Raw genomic sequence first — 18,271 nt, forward strand, 5'->3', positions numbered from 1 at the left:
GGATAATAAAGATCTCATGGCACTGTTCAAAAGGAGAAAGGAGTTTCTCTCTCTCCCGTTGTCCTGGCCAAAAATCCCCATAGATCATTCACTTCTCACATGTGCAAATTGGCTGCTGCGTTTCCCTATAAACAATACTTTGCCGTGAATCCCGTGAAGCGCTTTGAAACGCCTCCACGACATTATTGATGCTTTCGCAGCTCCTTTTTAGCTCTCAAATCTTGGTGTCTTTTTTTTCACAATCCCATCATTACAACAATCATGGAATTGCTTTACCAGTTGTAAAAAAAATTTAGTGGTTAGAGCACTGGTCTCGCAAGCGAGAGGACCACGATTTGATTCCCGGACAGGGAGAAAATTGGCCAAGTTTCCCTCCTCCACACACCTCTATTTACCTAGCAGTAAGTAGGAACCTGTTTGTTAGTCAATTGGCAGTCCACTAATAATCTCCAAAAAAATCGCAATAATGTGGTCACTCAATCCACTCTTTGTGGGACGCTCCAGTGCACAATTGGCTGTTGTGTTTCACCCACAAAAAATAGTCAATTCACGTCAGTGTATTCTGTGAAGCACTTTGAGACGTCTCAAAGACGTGATAAGGCGCTGTATCAAATGTAAGGATTAATATTATCTTCAGATTGTTTTTCTCACCCCCCACAACCGCCTTGTCGGTCTATCTTGGCATCATTACCCCCTACTCCAAATCCGAGACGATTGACTTCTTTGGGCCTGAAATCAAGCCACCTTTCCCCCTCAATCTACCCACCCCTTGTACCTGTCTTCCCCCAGAACTCTCTCACGCATGAAACCCACCACTTATCCCTTGATCCCATCTCTAGAGTCTAGCCTTCAGGCTCTCTGCCCCCACCCTATGGAACTCCATCCTGGAGCCCCTCCTCATAGCCTCCCTTGCCTCTTTCAAGGTCCTTCTCAAGACTCTCCTCTTTGACTGCGGCTACGATCACCCTCTCACCCCCACCTGTTGCCCTCCACCCCTCCCAACCCCAATCCCCAGCTCGGGTACAAACCCTTTACTGTCCAGTGCCTTGGGACGTCCTCCTGACGTGAATGGTGCTGTGTAAATACAATTTGTTGTTGTTGTTGTTATGGAGCTGTAATCGGTAACTGTATCAAACGTCAGCTCATTACTACGCCACAGCTACTGAGCACAAAGGCATGAACTGATTAGTGTGTGAGTAAAGCTGGGCTTGGTTGGGTGGAGCTGGGATCGATCACAAATCATTTCTGCCTCAACATCAAAGCAACCCTTTGGAGCACGCAAGGGAGGAGATTCCGGGATGCAGATCCAGAGGGCAGAGGCAGAGAGGCTGAAGGCCCAATTCTGCTTGAGGTGTTCAAAATAATAAAAGGGTTCAATAGGGGGGTAACTAGAGAAATTATTTCCTCTTGTGGATAGAGATTCCAGAACAAGGGGGGCATCATCTTAAAATCAGAGCCAGCCCGTTTAGGAGTGAAATCAGGAGACAGTTTTTCACACAAAGGGGAGCAGAAATCTGGAACTTTCTCTCCCAAAAGGCTGTGGATTCTGACTGGATCCATTTACATCTTCAAGACTGAATTGGACAGATGTTTGTTAAGTCAGTGTATTAAGGGATATGGGGCAATGGCAGGTAATTGAATTTTATATATAGATGAACCATGATCTTATAGAATGGTGGAACAGGCTCCAGGGGCTGAATGGCCTCCTCCCGTTCCTACGTTAAATTGTGGGGATGGGGTCAATGAGGAAGGTGGTGGGTTTCATACAGGAGAGAGAGAGATTCACCAGTTCATCAGAACGAAAAGCCCTGAACTTTGCTTTGTGGTGTGGATTGCTGTGTGGCCACCACCCTCTGTAATGAGGATGACTTTTCCAACCTCTCCTTAAATTCCCTTTGCAACGATCATAAACTTAACAATAAAGATCGGAGTCAAGGGAGAATCGGGAGCAAATAAAATAGTCACGTGCAGAAAGGGGGCATGTCAGAGATAAAGAGAAAGCAACTCCTCTGTGTGTGTACATATATATATATATATGTATATATCAGTCATCACCACTCACACCTAAAAGATCCCAAACAAGTGATTGGCTTTCCTTTACAACCGTTGATTAAAGCAGTCAGCTCTCCGCACACACTCGTCCACAAAGAACAGCAGAATGTGCACAGGAAAATGCTCCAAATTAATCGGGGCCTTGCTCTTCCCCACGGCTGTGCTCTGCATCATTGCCAACCTCTTCCTCTTCTTCCCCAACTTTGACACGAAGTATATCCAGGACCCGGCGAAGATCACTCCTGAGGTGCTGTACATGGGAGGGATCCTGGGATCCGGAGCTCTGGTGAGGAATCTCGCGAGCAAGCGCGGCACTTTATTCTGACTTAACGGGTCGTTCGCTGACAGCAGAGCGTTTGCTACAAACCCCTTTGCGCTCTGGTCCCTCCCCATCTCTCCGACCTGCTCACTCTCCAACCCGCTACCCGCCATCTCCGCTCAGCTAGCTCTGACCTCCTGCTTGTCCCTCGTCCGCTCCGTTTCCACCATCAGCAGCCCCACTTTCAGTCACTACGCTCCAAAGCTTTGGAATTCTCTCCCCGAATCGCTCTGCCTTGTCCTCTCCTTCCTAACTTTTACATCATAGAATCATAGAGCACAGAAAGAGGCCATTCGGCCCATCGTGTCTGTGCAGCTCCTAAAAGAGGTTCCAACTCAATCCCACTGGCCCGCTATCTCTCCATAGTCCTGCAATCCTGTCCTCCCCAAATACCCATCTACTTCTCTCTTAAAAGCTGTTACTGAATCGGTTTCCACTGCCCTTTCAGGTAATTCCAGATCCCAACAACTCGCTGGTGAAAAAAAATTCCTAAACTCCCCTCTGTTTCTGTTAACAACTGTCTTAAATCGGTGTCCTCGGGTTACTGACCCACATGACAGTGGGAACAGTTTTTCCCGGTTCAACCTCTCAAATACTCTCATGAACTTGAAAACCTCTATTAAATCCCCTCTTAATCTTCTCTGTTCTCTGGAGAATAATCCTAGTTTCGCTAATCTCTCCTCATAACTAAGGTCCCTCATCCCTGGTACCATCGGGTAAACCTCCTTTGCACCCTCTCCAATGCCCCAACATCTCTCCTAAAGTGCGGTGCCCACAACTGAACGCAGTCTCCAACTGAGGCCTAACAGCATTTTATAAACCTCCTGACTTTTGAATTCTATGCCCCTATTTATAAAGCCTATAAGTATCCCGGATGCTTTTTTAACAGCTTTATTTACCTGTCCTGCCACCTTCAGAGATTTGCTGATGTGGACCCCCAGGTCTCTCTGTTCATTTGCCCCCTTTAAGACTGTACCATCAGCCCATATGGCCTCTCCTCATTCTTCGTACCAAAATGCAACACTTCGTATTTCTCCACATTAAACCTCATCTGCCACGTTTCTGCCCATTTTACCAATCTGTCCAAGTCCTGTTGGAGTCTGGTGCTGTCCTCCTCACCATTAACTACTTTTCCAGCTTAGTATCGTCTGCAAATTTGGAAATTGTGCTCCATATATCCAGGTCCACATCATTAATACAGGTCAGAAAGAGCAGTGGTCCCAATACCGACCCCTGAGGGTCACCACTACACCCCTCCCTCCAGTCAGAAAATCAGCTGTTTGCTACCACTCTCTGCTTTCTGTTTCCTAGTTCTGGATCCATGTTGCCACAGTCCCTTTAATACCGTGGGCTTCTATTTTGTCTCTTAATTGGCACTTTATCAAATGCCTTTTGAAAATCTAGATAAACTATGTCTACTGCATTACCTTCATCCACCCTCTCAGTCACTTCATCAAAAAATTCTATTAGGTTTGTCAGACACGATCTGTCTGTAACAAATCTGTGTTGACTGTTCTTTATTAAACCATATTTTTCTAAGTGAGAATTTATATTGTCCCGGATTATAGTCTCCAGAAGTTTCCCTACTATTGATGTTGTTCTTAGGTTTGGCTGAAGACCTTCCTCTTAGGCCCCTCCCTCCCCCCGGTTCGCCATCGGGCTCCAACTGTCAAGCGCTCTGGGACACTGCCCCACGTAACAGGCACTGTGTAACACAGAGGGAATGGTTCATGATCCTGGTCCTCAGCTTCAAGGCCCTCCATGGCCTGGCTCCACCCTACCTCTGCGACTTCTTAAGCCCCTACCAACCTGCTCGCTCCCTCCGATCAGCGGGCTCCGGCCTGCTCCACGTCCCCCGCCTCGCCCGCCCCACCATTGACGGGCGGTCTTCTGCCACTCTTCCCCCACCCATCGAACTCCATGTTGTAAATTGTAAACAACAACAAATTACATTGGCGTCCCAAGGTGCTGGACAGTGAGGGATTTGGACCTGACCTGGTGGTTGGATCAGGACAAGGTGGAGGGCGGGGAGGGTGGGTCGGAAGGTGACTGAAGGCGTGGTCGAAGAAGATGGTCTTGAGACGGGCCTTGAAGGAGGCAAGGGAGGGCACGAGACGGAGGGTCTGTGGGATGGACTTCCAGAGAGTAGAGAGGCTGAAGGTCCAACCGCTGATGATGGGGTGGTCAGATGGGGACATTAGCAGGCCGGGGCCCGCTGAGCGAGGGAGCGGACAAGTCAGTATGGAGTTAGCAGGTTACAGAAGTAGAAAGTAAATTGTAAAGTGAACAACGGAAAATGGAAAGTGACAGATTAAGTAAATAATAAATATCCTTGCATTTCATACAGCACCTTATTATGTCTTCGAAACGTCTCAAAGCACTTCACAGGAGTGACTGTGTAGTGACTGTATATCTTGTGGGCGAAATTAAATGGGCAAGTCTGTGGCAGGTGGAGTTTAACATTGCAAAGTGTCAGGTAGTCAGTACCACGTGAGACAAAACAACAGCGGTTGCGGGAGAGGGGAGGGGGGAAGGTTCTAAATGGGGATGACTCGGGGGGTCAAGTCCATCGATAACTTAAATCCCATCACAGGTGCAGCGAGGGGAAACAGCCATTCCTACCCCCTCTATCCTCTGCGTCTCTATCTCCTGCTCTCTTTCTCTCCCTCTCTCTCTCTAACCTCACCAGACTCTCTGCCATTCCTCCACCAGAGGGAAGAGTCGTCCATGCTCTCGCTCCTTATCTCCTCGTTAACCCTCCTCCCCCACTCGACACTGATCTCTGGTTGTTTCTCTGTGTGAATGAGTCTGGCCCCGGTTCCTGAGATACAAGTAATCATTAACCCGCATAGTCAGCCTTGCATAGTGTCTCCATGGCAACCATGATGCTCTCTGCCCTATGGACTATTAATCACTCAGACCAATGTGAACTGCTTGGAGTTGAATTGGCGCCAAGATGACAGGTTTGGCAACGGAATCCAGCCAGTCCTCCGTGACAGCCTCTCGTCAGGTTCCTGAGCCAGGATCCCAGGGCACTCACTGCTGATGGCAGCCCAGCCCGGCCCATCGGCTGGACCTGGAAGGGCCAACCAGTCACTGGGGGCAGGGAACCCTCTCCCTCAGCTCCTGTTAACCCCGCAGCCAAAGCCCCAACTAACTAACGGGGAGGGCGGTCCTCGCTGGACAAGCAGCGGGAAAGCTTGGCCACACAGCGCTCTCTCTCTCTCTCTCTCTCTCTCGATGGCCGAGCTGTGTGTGGGTTTAGCTGGTTAGACTCCAGCAGTTACCCCACAACGCACGCTCTGCCTTGGATCTCGCCAACCTGCGCCTAATACTTTCCGGAATTACACAAGCAGGATGCGTCCTTCCAGGGAGAGAGAGAGAGAGTGCATTCCAGTCCAACAATCTATCTCTGAGATTTCCATGTGTAGGTGGGAGGCATAGGGTTCTCCGCTTGGTTTGGAGACCCTTAAGCAACAGTGATGGTTTCCACATGTGTCAGGCACCTGCCTGACTAAACCCAAAAAATGTACCACTGACAATGTGACGTTCAGGAGCTTTCCCTCCTCTTCTCTCTCCCTTCCCCCCACCCCACCTGAAAGGTGCTATACACATGTAATTTGTTGTTGTTTCCAGCTGTGTTCCCTTGGGTTTGGAAGGCGCGGTGATCGAATTGAGGTGTTCAGAATGATAAAAGAGATTCAATAGTGGGATAGCTCCAGAGAAACTATTTCTCCTGGTGGGTGGGGGAATCCAGAACAAGGGGGGGGCATCATCTTAACATTGGACCCAGGCTGTTCAGGAGTGAAATTAGGAGGCAGGTTTTGTCCCAAAGGGCAGTGGAAACCTGGAACTCTGTCTCTCTCTCTTTCAAAAGGCTGTGGGTTATGGATGGATCCATTCACATTTTCAAGAGTGAGGTGGGGAGATGTTTACCAGGTCAGGGGATCAAGGGATATGGGGCAAAGGCGGGTAATTGCAGTTGAGGTACAGATCGGCCATGATGTTATAGATTGGTGGAACAGGCTTGACGGGCTGAATGGTCTCCTCCTGTAACTATTTTTCCAGCTGTTTCTGTTGTTGATTTTTCCCTTCTCTGTGACAGGTGCTGATCTCCGCTTCACATATCTACGCCACCGGCAGCTCAGGCTGCTGTAACAACCGATGTGGGGTAAGTGACGAGGGGGGGGGGAGGGAGGGAGAGTAAGTGGGGGGACTGAGAAATAGAGGTGAGAGGGGCAATGGGGGAGGGCAGTGATGGGGCTAGTGAGAGGTGAGAGTGAGGAGGGGAGAATGAGGTGGCGGGGTGAGGGGCAATGGGGGGGAGGCAGGAGAGGGAGGAGGAGGGAGTGAGAGGGGGACCGGGGGGATGAGAGAGTGAGAAGTGAGAGGGGCAGTGGGGGTGAGTGAGGAGGGGAGAATAGGGGGTTGAGTGGGGCAGCGGTGGGGGGAGTGAGAGGGGCAATGAGTGGGGGAGTGAGGGGGGCAGTGATTGGTGGGGGGGGGGGGGGGGGGCAGTGCGTTGTCGGGAGGCCAGCAAGCGAGATTAAAATGATTTGGAATCACAGAACCTTTCAGCACAGAAGTCATAGAAGTCAACCAACCCCAACTAGCCCCAATCCCCCACTCGTACCCCAACTAGCCCCAATCCCCCACTCGTACCCCAACTAGCCCCAATCCCCCACTCGTACCCCAACTAGCCCCAATCCCCCACTCGTACCCCAACTAGCCCCAATCCCCCACTCGTACCCCAACTAGCCCCATTCCCCCGCTCTTGCCCCAACTAGCCCCACTCCCCAATATCCCTGCACATTTTTCCTTTTTAAGTACCTATCCAATTCTTCTTTTGAAAGCAGCTATCAGATCTGTTTCCACCACCCTTTCAGGTAGTGCATTCCAGACAGTGACATTGCTGTAAAAAAATAATAATCCTTACATTTGATATAGCGCCTTATCACGTCTTCGAGACGTCTCAAAGTGCTTCATAGAATATACTGCAAATTTACTGTATATTTTGTGGGTGAAACGCAGCAGCCAATTGTGCACAGGGGCGTCCCACAAACAGTCGTGGATTGAGTGACCACATTATTATTTTTTCTTTTAAGGACTTGCAGCAAAACGAACCCCCAATTAACTAACTACCGGGTTCCTAGTTACTGCTAGGTAAATGGAGGTGTGTGTGTGTGTGTGTGTGTGGAGTAAGGAAACTTGCCCAACTTTTCGCCCTGCCCGGGATTTGAACCCAGGCCCTCTCGCTTGCGAGGCGAGGGCTCTAACCACTAACTTTGCTCTGTCAAAGAGCCGGCAGACTCAATGGGCCGAATGGCCTCCTTCTGTCCCGTAACATTCTATGAATCTATAAGCTACAGGCCTCCAACGTGTTAAAGTGTGTGTCCCAGATGTTGCAGTGACAGTATTTGTGTTAATGTGTCCTCCCCAGATGTTTCTGTCTGTGTTGCTGTCTGGTCTGGGTGTGGTGGGCTCAGGGTATTGCTTTGCGGTGAGTGTGGTGGGACTGGTGAAGGGACCCACGTGTGTGTACAATGGCCAGTGGATTCGCCCCTTTAACGTGTCGCTTGCAGAATTCAGGTACAATTGTGCTCGGACTCGTTCCGTCTCAGTCCCTCCGCCCTCCGCTCGCCCTGTCATGTCCCTCACACACTCTCTCCAACCTCACAATGCATGTCATAGACGCCGTCCTTCAGATGAGATGTTATTAATAATAATAATCCTTGCATTTGATATCACATGGGCCTTATCACATCGTTCAGACATCTCAAAGCCCTTCACAGGATAATAATAATAATAGTAATAAGCATTGCACTTGATAGAGCCTTATCACATCATTGAAACGTCTCAATGTGCTTCACAGAATATACTGTAAAGTGTAGTGACTGTGTGTTTCGTGGGTGAAACATGGCAGAAACTCAATTGCGCACAGCAGCGTGCCACAAAACGAGATGTAGAGCGAGTGAGCAATTATTATTATTATTATAATTTTTGTTTGGAGGGATTATTACCCCCGGGAAAAGCGATCGCCAACCGAATAACAAGCGGGTTCCTAGTTACTGCTTAGTAGAGGCGTGTGTAGACTAAGGAAACTTGTCTGAGGTTTCGCCCTGATCTGACCTGACCCGGGTCCTCACTCCCCGTCTGTGCCCTGTTCAGGGGGTGGTTAAAGATCTCCACGGCGCTGTCAGAAAAAGAGAAGGGAAGTTTCAGGAGAAATATTTACAGAAAATTATCTTTCAACGCTTGTCCCCGAAACTCTGGAAATCCCAGCCCTACTCGCCCCCTTTGCCCACCTTCAGATCTTCCTCTTCGTCCGTGCCATTCCCCCGCGTCAGGCTCCGACACTGTTAAGCACTCCGTGACACTGTCCCATGTGAAGGACGCTGTGTAAACGCAGTTGTCGTTGTTGTTGAATCGCTAAACCTTTCCCCCCTGGCAGCGGGAGAAGTTACCTGTTTCAGCCCGAGTTGTGGGGTCGCTGTGTGGAGCCCAGAGATGTGGTGCTGTTTAATACCACGCTGTTCCTGACGCTGTCCTGCCTCAGCTCCCTGCAGTTCTTACTCTGCCTCATCCAGATGGTCAACGGGCTGTGCGGCTGTGTGTGCGGCACATGTCGCCAATCCAGGAACGTGGTACGTCTCACACACACAGACACGCCAACACACGGCAACACACCCACACTCCAAAACACACACACACACACAGACATGCCAACACACAGTCATGCCAACACACACACACACACACAAGGACACACAGACATGCCGACACACAGTCATGCCAACACACACACACACACACAAGGACACACAGACACGCCAACACGCAGTCATGCCAACACACACCACAGACACATGCCAACACACAGACACGCCAACACACACGGGGACACACAGAAATGCCGACACACAGTCATGCCAACACACACACACGAGGACACGCAGACACGCCAACACACAGTCATGCCAACACACGCGCGCTGACACATGCCAACACACAGACACTCCAACACACAGACGCACAGACATATCAACACAGACACACCAACACAGAGAAACATCAACACACGTGCGTGCCAACACACACATGCCAACACCCGGACACGCCAATACACCGGCATGCCAACACACAGACAAATATGATGATGTGTTGACACGGATTAATACACCTCAGGATTTGTCCACAATTTTTCCATAATTCCTCAACTTGTTATACTCCGTGGGCGGAGACAGTCTGAATTTGAGGGGTTTGTGGGCGGAGCTCTCCTGAGGGGTTTGTGGGCGGGGCTATACAGGGGTGTGTGGGCGGGGCTACACGCGGGATTGTGGGTGGGACTATACTGGGGGGGGCTGTGGGCGGGGCTATACTGGGGCTTGTGGGCGGGGCTATACTGGGGCTTGTGGGCGGGGCTATACTGGGGGTTGTGGGCGGGGCTATACAGGGGGTTGTGGGCGGGGCTATACTGGGGGTTGTGGGCGGGGCTATATTGATGATTTCCTCTGGTTTTTGCCCACAGATCGTGGCCTAAAGACGTCACAAAAGCGCTCTGAGACGCCGTCCGGTGTGAAGGGCGCTGTAGAAACGCGAGTTGTTGTTGTTGTTGGGGGTTAGTGTGCGAATGTGATAACATCTCCCGCATTTATCACAACAACCAACCAGAGATCATCATCACATCACCCCACAACCAGGCGTGTGACACCAATGGGGATAATTATCACATCATCTCATCATAATAATATTATTGGGGATAATTATTACATCACATCATCATAATATCACTGGGAGTAATTATCATATTGACCAATCATGTGGTCACTGACTGCCTTTGATCTGGGGTGAAGGTCCACCCCTCCTCCTCCGAGAGATATGATTTTTCGGGACATATCTGAGCTCCGTGACGATTATCACAGGTATTAATGTCACAAGCCCACAGTTTCTCTGCACTTTCTGTTCAACACCAGATAGCACAGACCTCGAGACCATCAGGAATTTGGGTGAGGAAGTCTCCAGAATCTCCTCTTCCCCCCCCACCCAGACCTCAGTGAACACAAGTGATGGGATGGACAAGGAGACGGTGACCTCCCCCTCCCCCCAGGGATTACCTCACACCCCCACCCTTTGGAAGAGCTATCCAAGGAGTTCCCCCCCTCCACTGCTTTTCACCCATGTTTCCACCTCCCATTTAGGCACTGTATTCCAGACTGTAACAACTCTCCATGTAAAAAAATGTCTCCTCGTCTCCCCACTGGTTCTTTTGACAATTACCTCGAAGCTGTGACTTCATGTATTAACTTATTAAAGTTCACACAAACTTGGTTTTCTGCCTCGTGTTTCCAGCTTTGTATATCCTGTCAGATTGGTGGTGGGGAAGTGTGTGTGTTTGTTAAACGGAGTGACTATCCTCTGTGTGGGGAGAGGCTCAGCTGAAGACCTTTCGTTTCAACCGCGCCTTTGGTCACCTTCCTCCCCCTGGCTCGGCCCCAGGATCTGTTACTGTAAGCGCTCTGAGACGCCGTCCAGCATGGAGGGCGCTATATAAATCCAAGTTGTTGTTGATGTAAGCAGGGTCTCAACTGGCTCCAAGGTGGCAACAGAATGTCACAATTGACCCCCCATGACTGTCTCTAGTCCCCGGTTCCTGAGCCAGGAGGGGCCGCAGTCCAGGGCACTCACTGATGATGGCAGCCCAGCCCGGCCCGTCGGCAGCACTGGAAGGGCCAACCAGTCACTGGGGGCAGGGAATCCTCCCCCTCAGCTTCTGTTAACCCCACAGCCAAAGCCCTAACTAACTAACTAGCTAGCTAGCTAACTAACTAACTAACGGGGAGGGGGGTCCTCGCTGGACAAGCAGCGGGAAAGCTTGGCCAGACAGCGCTCGCTCTCTCTCAATGGCCAAGCTAGGTGTGGTTTTAGCTGGTTAGACTCCAGCAGTTACCCCCAATGCACACGGTGGGGTTCCCCCCAAAGCGTTGGCTCAAGCCAATCAAGGCCTAATACTTTCTCGGATTAGGCAAACTTGATGTGTCCCTCTAAGGGAGAGAGAGAGAGAGAGTGAATGTGCATTCTGTTCCAACAATCTATCTCTGGGATTTCCAGGTTTAGGTGAGATGCATGAATTTTCAGTTTGGTTTGGAGACTCTTAAGCAACAGTGATGGTCCGCATGTGCCAGACACTCGGCTGAGCAAAAAATGATAGGGGTCAGTATTGAGGGGTTGCAAAATACAGTCACTGCACTTTACAGTAAATACAATTCACGTTTACACAGTACAACACCTCACACACACTCACAGACCTACACAAACCTGGGCTGGAACCTGTTGAGTGGAGGCAATGGGCTGTGGGTTCGGGAGTGAGTAGGTTGGAGAGGTGGGGAGGGATTTGTAGATGAGTGAAAGGATCTTAAAATCGATCCATTCAGTGATAGGGAGGCAGGGGAGCCTGGCAAGGACTGGGGTGATGGGGGGCGGAGTTTAGTGTGGGTGAGTATGTGGGCTACGGAGTTCTGGATTAACTGGATTTTGTGGATAGTGGAGTTAGGATGGTGATTTGAGGTGCATTTGGGATAAAGTAGTCAGAGGCGGGCAATGTGGCAGAGGTGGAAGAAGGCGGTCCTGGTCAGGGAATGGATGCGGAGAAGGATAGTTGTGGATCGAACCTGACGCTTAGGTTGTGCACAGGTTCGGTGAGTCTGAGGGATAGGCCGGGGAGGTCAGAGCCACAGGATAGAAGACGTTGACGAGAGCCAAGGAGTGTGGCTTCCATTTTGTCGACATTTAGTTGCAAGAAGTCTTCGCTGATACAGGCCCCGATATCCGCCAGACAAGTCGAGAGAACGTCATTGGGCTTGTGCCTGGATTCACAACTGGAGTAGATTTGTGCGTCATTCGCACACACGTGGAAGTTTACTCCATGTCTGCAGATGGCATCACCAAGAGGGAGCAACATTACCACAACCCCCTCACACACACACACACCGGGTCAGCCTGAACTGTGAGCTCAAAGTTACCAAAGTGGGGCTGTTTTGTGATCACCGGGGTGTCTAATAAATCAGACAAAGCCATTAATGTGCAGTCCTTTCTTCAGATGAGACTCGCTCCCCATCTGTTCAAGCAGGCGTTAAAAGATCTCCCGCAGAGCTGTCGGGAAAAGAAAACAAAGTTTTTCCTTCTCCCAATGTCCTGGATGACAATCCCCTAGATACAATCACTCGCTTGCTTCATGGCTTTGTCTGAGACCTCACTGTGTGCAAATTGCTGCCGCTTTTGCCCACAAAATACACAACAAATGACATTTACACAGAGCCTTTCACGTCGGGAGGACAGCCCAAGGCCCTGGACAGTCAGGGATTTGGACCCGAGGTTGAGATCTGGGGTAGGGGGGATGAGGGGGTATGGTAGCCAAATGCACAGTCGAAGAGGAGGGTCTTGAGACGTGTTTGGAAGGCGGCAAGGCAGAAAAAAAAACTAAACTGGATAATGATCCCTATGAAGTATTTCGATATAGGCTTTTATCACAGGCAGATTGTTTTGTTATTTCAGGAAGTCCTTAGTACAGCCTCAAGATCACATCAACAGTCATAAGACACAGGCATCTGACGTGCACGGAAACCTATCACCGTGATCAGCCGGGTATCTGAGATAGATGTGCATGGGTGGGGAGGGAGATGAGGGTGGTGTCAGCCTTTGCCCTGTATTTCAGATTTCTGTGTATCATTGCGAGCGCTGTGTATAAAAGACAAAGGTCAGTGTATGGCTCAATATACGGCTGGGCGGGGCTGTGTGTGCAGTCACAGCGCATCTCTCCTGAGTCTATATACTGCATCTGTGTGCATCTCTCTGTGTCATTCCTTCCGTGTGTCTCTCTGGTGCTGTCTTGTCTCTCTGGGGTCTGTTCAGTGAGCGGGTGTGTCACTCTGTGTGTGTCACTGGGAGAGTGACAGACTTGGAGCCATGTGCACCGGGAAATGCTCTAAGTGTATAGGGGTGACCCTCTTCCCCCTCGTCCTCCTCTGTGCCCTTGCAAACTTCATGCTGCTCTTCCCGGACTTCAGTTTGGAGTACCTGACCGCTGAGCATATCACCCCTGAGATCCTCTACCTCGGGGGCATCATCGGGGGTGGCGGACTGGTAAGATTCCCTTCCTCATTTACACCCGTCGTCTATCTGTCCGTCAAATACAAATCGACACTTACTCAGCAGCTGCCTTTCATGTCGGGAGGACGACCATAGTTGTTGGACAGTCAAGGATTTGGACCTGAGCTGGAAGTTTGTATCAGGAGGGGTAGAGGGCGGGGGGTAGGAAGGTAACCGAAGGCACGGTCGAAGAGGAGGGTCTTGAGACGTGTCTTGAAGAAGGCGAGGGAGGGGACTGAGGAATAGAGTTCCAAAGGGTGGGGGGGGGAGAGAGGCTGAAGGCCTGACCGTCAACTAATATTCGTCTGCCTATCCACCTGTCCGTACATATGACCATCTGTATGTCTCAGTGTGAATATCCACTGTGTTCATTATCACGGAGTGACATCTCTGCGCTGTAAAGCCCGAGGAGTGTGTGTTATGGGTGAAGGTGGCAGCCAGTTTACCACAGTGAGGCTGTATCTTATAAAGGAGCGAGGCCTGTGGGTTAGAGGGGAGCACGGAGGGAAGTGATGGCGGCTGTGAGAGCCGTGGACCAGAGCCGTCTGAGCTGAGCAGCGTGTTGACACTTCCCCTCTGTTCAGCTCAATCTCACAGCACTCCCAGTCGCAATTACACTGATAAACTGATAACCAGAAATAACTCTTTAGTATCCGTCAGCCACTCGCACGCTCCAAACTGAAGTCCGGGCAGAGCAGCATGAAGTTTGTAATGGAGAAACTAATACATTGAATTGTTGAGAATTGGTAACTCTTGTCGGGAAATTTGCGATGAACTTTTTAAAACAAGTCTGCTACACCCGGTTATTAATATTAAATCGATCGATTTTCAGGACGTTAAGGTTTAAATCCATCCCCCCTTTCAGACTGACTTAACGACAGTGAATAGATAAGGCAGTAAGTAGTTAACACGTCGAGAGGGTTCCCCAAGGTATATGTGAGCACATTGACGGTGGCTGATAATCTGGGGGGGAAATGACTTTCTGTGAAAGTAACTGTATCTTCATAACCGATTTGGGATCACAGGGCAAATGAAAAAAAAGGACTCTCGTCTGACTGTGTTCAAACTCAGTTCATTACAGTCTGCTGTAAAAAAACAAGAGGGAAACCACAGCACTCCCAGACACTGCCCTGTGTGACAGGAGCTGAATAACAACTTGTATTTACACAGCGACCTCCATGCAGAGTAGCATCCCAGAGCTGGGGCAAGGGAATCCTCCCACTCAGCTCCTGTTACCCTGAAAGCAGAGTGATGGAGTAGGAAGTCGATGGGGAAGTGACTGTAGGCACGGTCGATGAGGAAAGACTTCAGTTGGGCCCTGAAAATGGGGAAGGAGGGGGCAAGAGTTTCGGGGCGTAGTGGCTGAAGACACGGCCACCGATAATACTGTTGTTGAACATGTGAATGGCTGACACATACGTAAGAGGTATTTCTGGTTATCAGTTTATCAGTGTGATTGCGCTGTTTGTTAATATCAGGACATTTGTGGCCGCTGAGCTCACTGCGATGTCAGAGCCAAGTCATGTGTCACACACACCATCAGGGCAGAGTGAAGCCAGGCAAAGTCCTCGTTACACACGTATTTACACGGCGTCTTTCACATCGGGAGGACGTCCCAAGGCATTCGACAGTCAGGGATTTGGTCCCAAGCTGGGGGTTGTGATCAGGATTGGTGTAGGGCAGGGAGGCGAGGGTAGAATGGTGGCCAAAGTAGCGGCCGAAGAGGAGGGACTTTAGATGTGCCTGAAGGAGGCAAGGGGTTGAGGCAAATAGACTGTGGGGTGGACTTCCAGAGGGTGGGAGCAGAGAGGCTGAAGGCCCAACCACCGATGGTGTGGAGCAGTCCGCAACCCGCTGGGCAGGTTGATATGGAGTTCGCAAGTCACAGACTCCTGCAGTTACCCCAACACATACTCTGGGCTCCTCAAGCCTTGACTCTTGCCAACCAGGGCCTAATACTTTCCGGAATTAGGTAAACTGGGTGTGACTCTCCAGGGAGAGAAATAATCTGTCTGATTTGGAGATTCTAAGCACGGTGATGGGTTTCCGTGTGTGTCAGACACCCTTCTGGTCACGGTGACGGGTTTCCGTGTGTTTCAGACACCTGGCTGGTCACGGTGACAGGTTTCCGTGTGTTTCAGACACCCGGCTGGTCACGGTGACGGGTTTCCGTGTGTTTCAGACACCTGGCTGGTCACGGTGACGCGTTTCTGTGTGTGTCAGACACCCGGCTGGTCACGGGGGAGTTTGCGGGGAGGGTCTTGGTCGCTCACTAACCTGCTGTTCTGTGCTCAGGTCCTGATCCCCGCTCTGCACATCTTTGCCACCCGTTCAGACGCATGTTGCAGCAACCGGTGTGGGGTACGTGTTTGCTCTCTTTCCATCACCATCACCATCACCCCATCCTCCATCACCATCACTCCATCTTCCATCACTATCTCTCCATCTCTCTACCACCCATCTTTTCATCCATCAGGCTCTTGCAGGGTTAACAGTCGGCCCTTCCAGGAACTGACTCAGGAACCGGGACTAGAGATTCTGATATTCCGTTGCCAAACATGTCGCATTGGAGCCTATTCAGCCCTTAGAAGATCCCACTTACCTCCCCCCACTCCCGTGGAGTCCCTCTCACTGTCTGCTGTGTTGCTGTGTGAGGGTGTGTGACGCTGTGTGTGACGCTGTGTGTGTATGTGATGCTGTGTGTGTGGGTGGACGCGGTGTATGTGGACACTGTGTGTGTGCGTGGACGCTGTGTGTGTCTGTCGATGCTGCGTGTGTGTGAATGCTGTGTGTGTGTTGACACTGTGTGAGTGTGTGGACGCTGTGTGGGGGCACGCTGTGTTTGTGGGGGGACACTGTGTATGTGTGTCGATGCTGTATGTGTGGGGACACTGTGCGTGTGGGGATGCTGTGTGTTCGGGGGACGTTGTGTGTGAGGACAGTGTGTGGGGATACTGTGTGTGTGTGGGGACACTGTATGTGTGTATGGACACTGTGTGTGGGGACGCGCTGTGTGTGTGTAGGGACGCTGTGTGTGTGGGGACACTGTGTGTGTGTAGGGACGTTGTGTGTGTGTGTGTGTAGGGACGCTGTGTGTGTGTAGGGACGCTGTGTGTGTGGGGACGCTGTGTGTGTGGACGCTGTGTGTGTGGACCCCGTGTGTGTGTGGACCCTGTGTGAATGTGTGCGGACGCTGTTTATGTGTGTCGATGCTGTGTGTGTGCGCGGATGCTGAGTGTGCGCGGATGCTGTGTATGTACGCACGGATGCTGTGTGTGTGCGCTGTGTTAGACGCTGTCTCTCTCTGTATACAGATGTTGCTGTCGCTGGTCTTTGCTGTGGTGGGGATTGCGGGCTCCTCTTACTGTCTCATCTGCTCGGTGCTTGGTGTGGTGAACGGGCCCTACTGTCTCCATGAAACTGACAACGGCACTGAATGGGGCCGTGCCTTCCAGGTCGACATCACCAAACTCAACATCACCAACTTAAAGTACGTTCATGCCTGGCACCGAGCCTGGCACTATTCTCAGGTTGGGACTGTGGGGGAAATAACAATTTGCATTTAAATAGCGCCCTTCACACAGAGTAGCGTTTGGCTCAGTGTCTCACTCTCGCTCTCGAGTCAGGAGATTGTTAGTTTGAGCCCCGCAGCAGTTGGGGGAGAGAGAGAGAGAGATGTGTGGTGTCAGAGATGTTAAACCCTCACTCACTTTCCGTCTGGGCCCCGTTCAGGGCGGACGTTAAAGATCTCCCGCAGCGCAGTCAGGGGGAAAGGAGAAGAGAGTTTCTCTCTCTCTCTCTTTCTCTCTCTGTGTGACCTGGCTGACAATCCCCCAGATACAATTGGTGACACACTTCGAAGAGAAAGGTTTTCAGATGTGACCTGAATAAGGGGGCAAGGCGGAGGAAGGGATTGGGGGGAGTGTTCCAGAGTTTCAGGGCGTAGTGGCTGAAATCGCGGCCACCAATGGTGGAACGGAGGCCACGAGGGACTGACTAGCAGGAGGCCGGAGTCGGTCGAGGAGAGGCAGCGGGTTGTGCGTTAGGGAGTCAGCAGGTGGGAGAGGGAGGGAGGTGTCGGGGTGAGGAGGGGTTTAAAGAGGAGTGTAACGTGATTGATTGCTCGCAGGGACACTCACTACCTGCTCAACTACACGCGATGGGACGAATGTTTGGAGCCTCCTGATGTCGTTGTCTTCAATTTGGTGCTCTTCAACTGTCAGATCCTCTTCAGCTTCATCCAGTTGATCCTCTGCATCTGCCAACTCATCAACGGGTTCTTTGGGACTCTGTGTGGCACCTGTAAATAGCCTCTAATTTTCTCTCTCGCTCTCCCACCACAACCCTCCTTCCCCGGTCCTCTCACACTCACTCTGTCTCCCCCGCTACACCCCTCTCCCCCCATCTCTCATACTCACTCTGTCTCCCCCACTCGCATCCCTCTCTCTCCATCTCTCATACTCACTCTCTCTGTCTCCCCACTACACCCATCTCCCCGTCTCTCATACTCACTCTCTCTGTCTCCCCACTACACCCCTCTCCCCCCGTCTCTCATACTCACTCTGTCTCCCCCATCCGCATCCCTCTCTCCCCATCTCTCACACTCACTCTCTGTCTCCCGTACACACACCTCTCTCCCTCCTGTCTCCCACGCAACACCCCCTTCTTCCCCGTCACTGTCACACTCACTCTATATCTGTCTCTCTCACATTCACTCTCTCAGTGACTGTTCTTTCTACCTATTCATGATTCTGT

The 18,271-nt window shown here is 51.0% G+C and overlaps 3 protein-coding genes across 3 annotated transcripts in view; all 3 read left to right on the forward strand.

Annotated features, from left to right (window-relative positions):
- LOC103190958 (fibroin heavy chain-like) overlaps window positions 1-18,271 on the forward strand; it is a 108,720-nt gene that overhangs the window by 38,963 nt on the left and 51,486 nt on the right. The gene's annotated exons all lie outside the window — the stretch shown is intronic.
- On the forward strand, window positions 1,991-10,693 carry LOC103191178 (transmembrane 4 L6 family member 5). Its single transcript, XM_007912141.2, has 5 exons — window positions 1,991-2,338; window positions 6,477-6,542; window positions 7,812-7,960; window positions 8,823-9,015; window positions 9,900-10,693. The coding sequence occupies exons 1-5, from the start codon at window positions 2,159-2,161 to the stop codon at window positions 9,909-9,911; spliced, it is 600 nt and encodes a 199-aa protein (XP_007910332.1). The 5' UTR covers window positions 1,991-2,158; the 3' UTR covers window positions 9,912-10,693.
- On the forward strand, window positions 13,149-17,915 carry LOC103191177 (transmembrane 4 L6 family member 1). Its single transcript, XM_007912140.2, has 4 exons — window positions 13,149-13,510; window positions 15,812-15,877; window positions 16,831-17,006; window positions 17,646-17,915. Exons 1-4 carry the CDS (start codon window positions 13,334-13,336, stop codon window positions 17,824-17,826), a joined length of 600 nt encoding a protein of 199 aa, XP_007910331.1. The 5' UTR covers window positions 13,149-13,333; the 3' UTR covers window positions 17,827-17,915.

This window comes from Callorhinchus milii, unplaced genomic scaffold, assembly GCF_018977255.1.
Source record: "Callorhinchus milii isolate IMCB2004 unplaced genomic scaffold, IMCB_Cmil_1.0 Scaffold41, whole genome shotgun sequence".
Taxonomy (NCBI): domain Eukaryota; kingdom Metazoa; phylum Chordata; class Chondrichthyes; order Chimaeriformes; family Callorhinchidae; genus Callorhinchus; species Callorhinchus milii.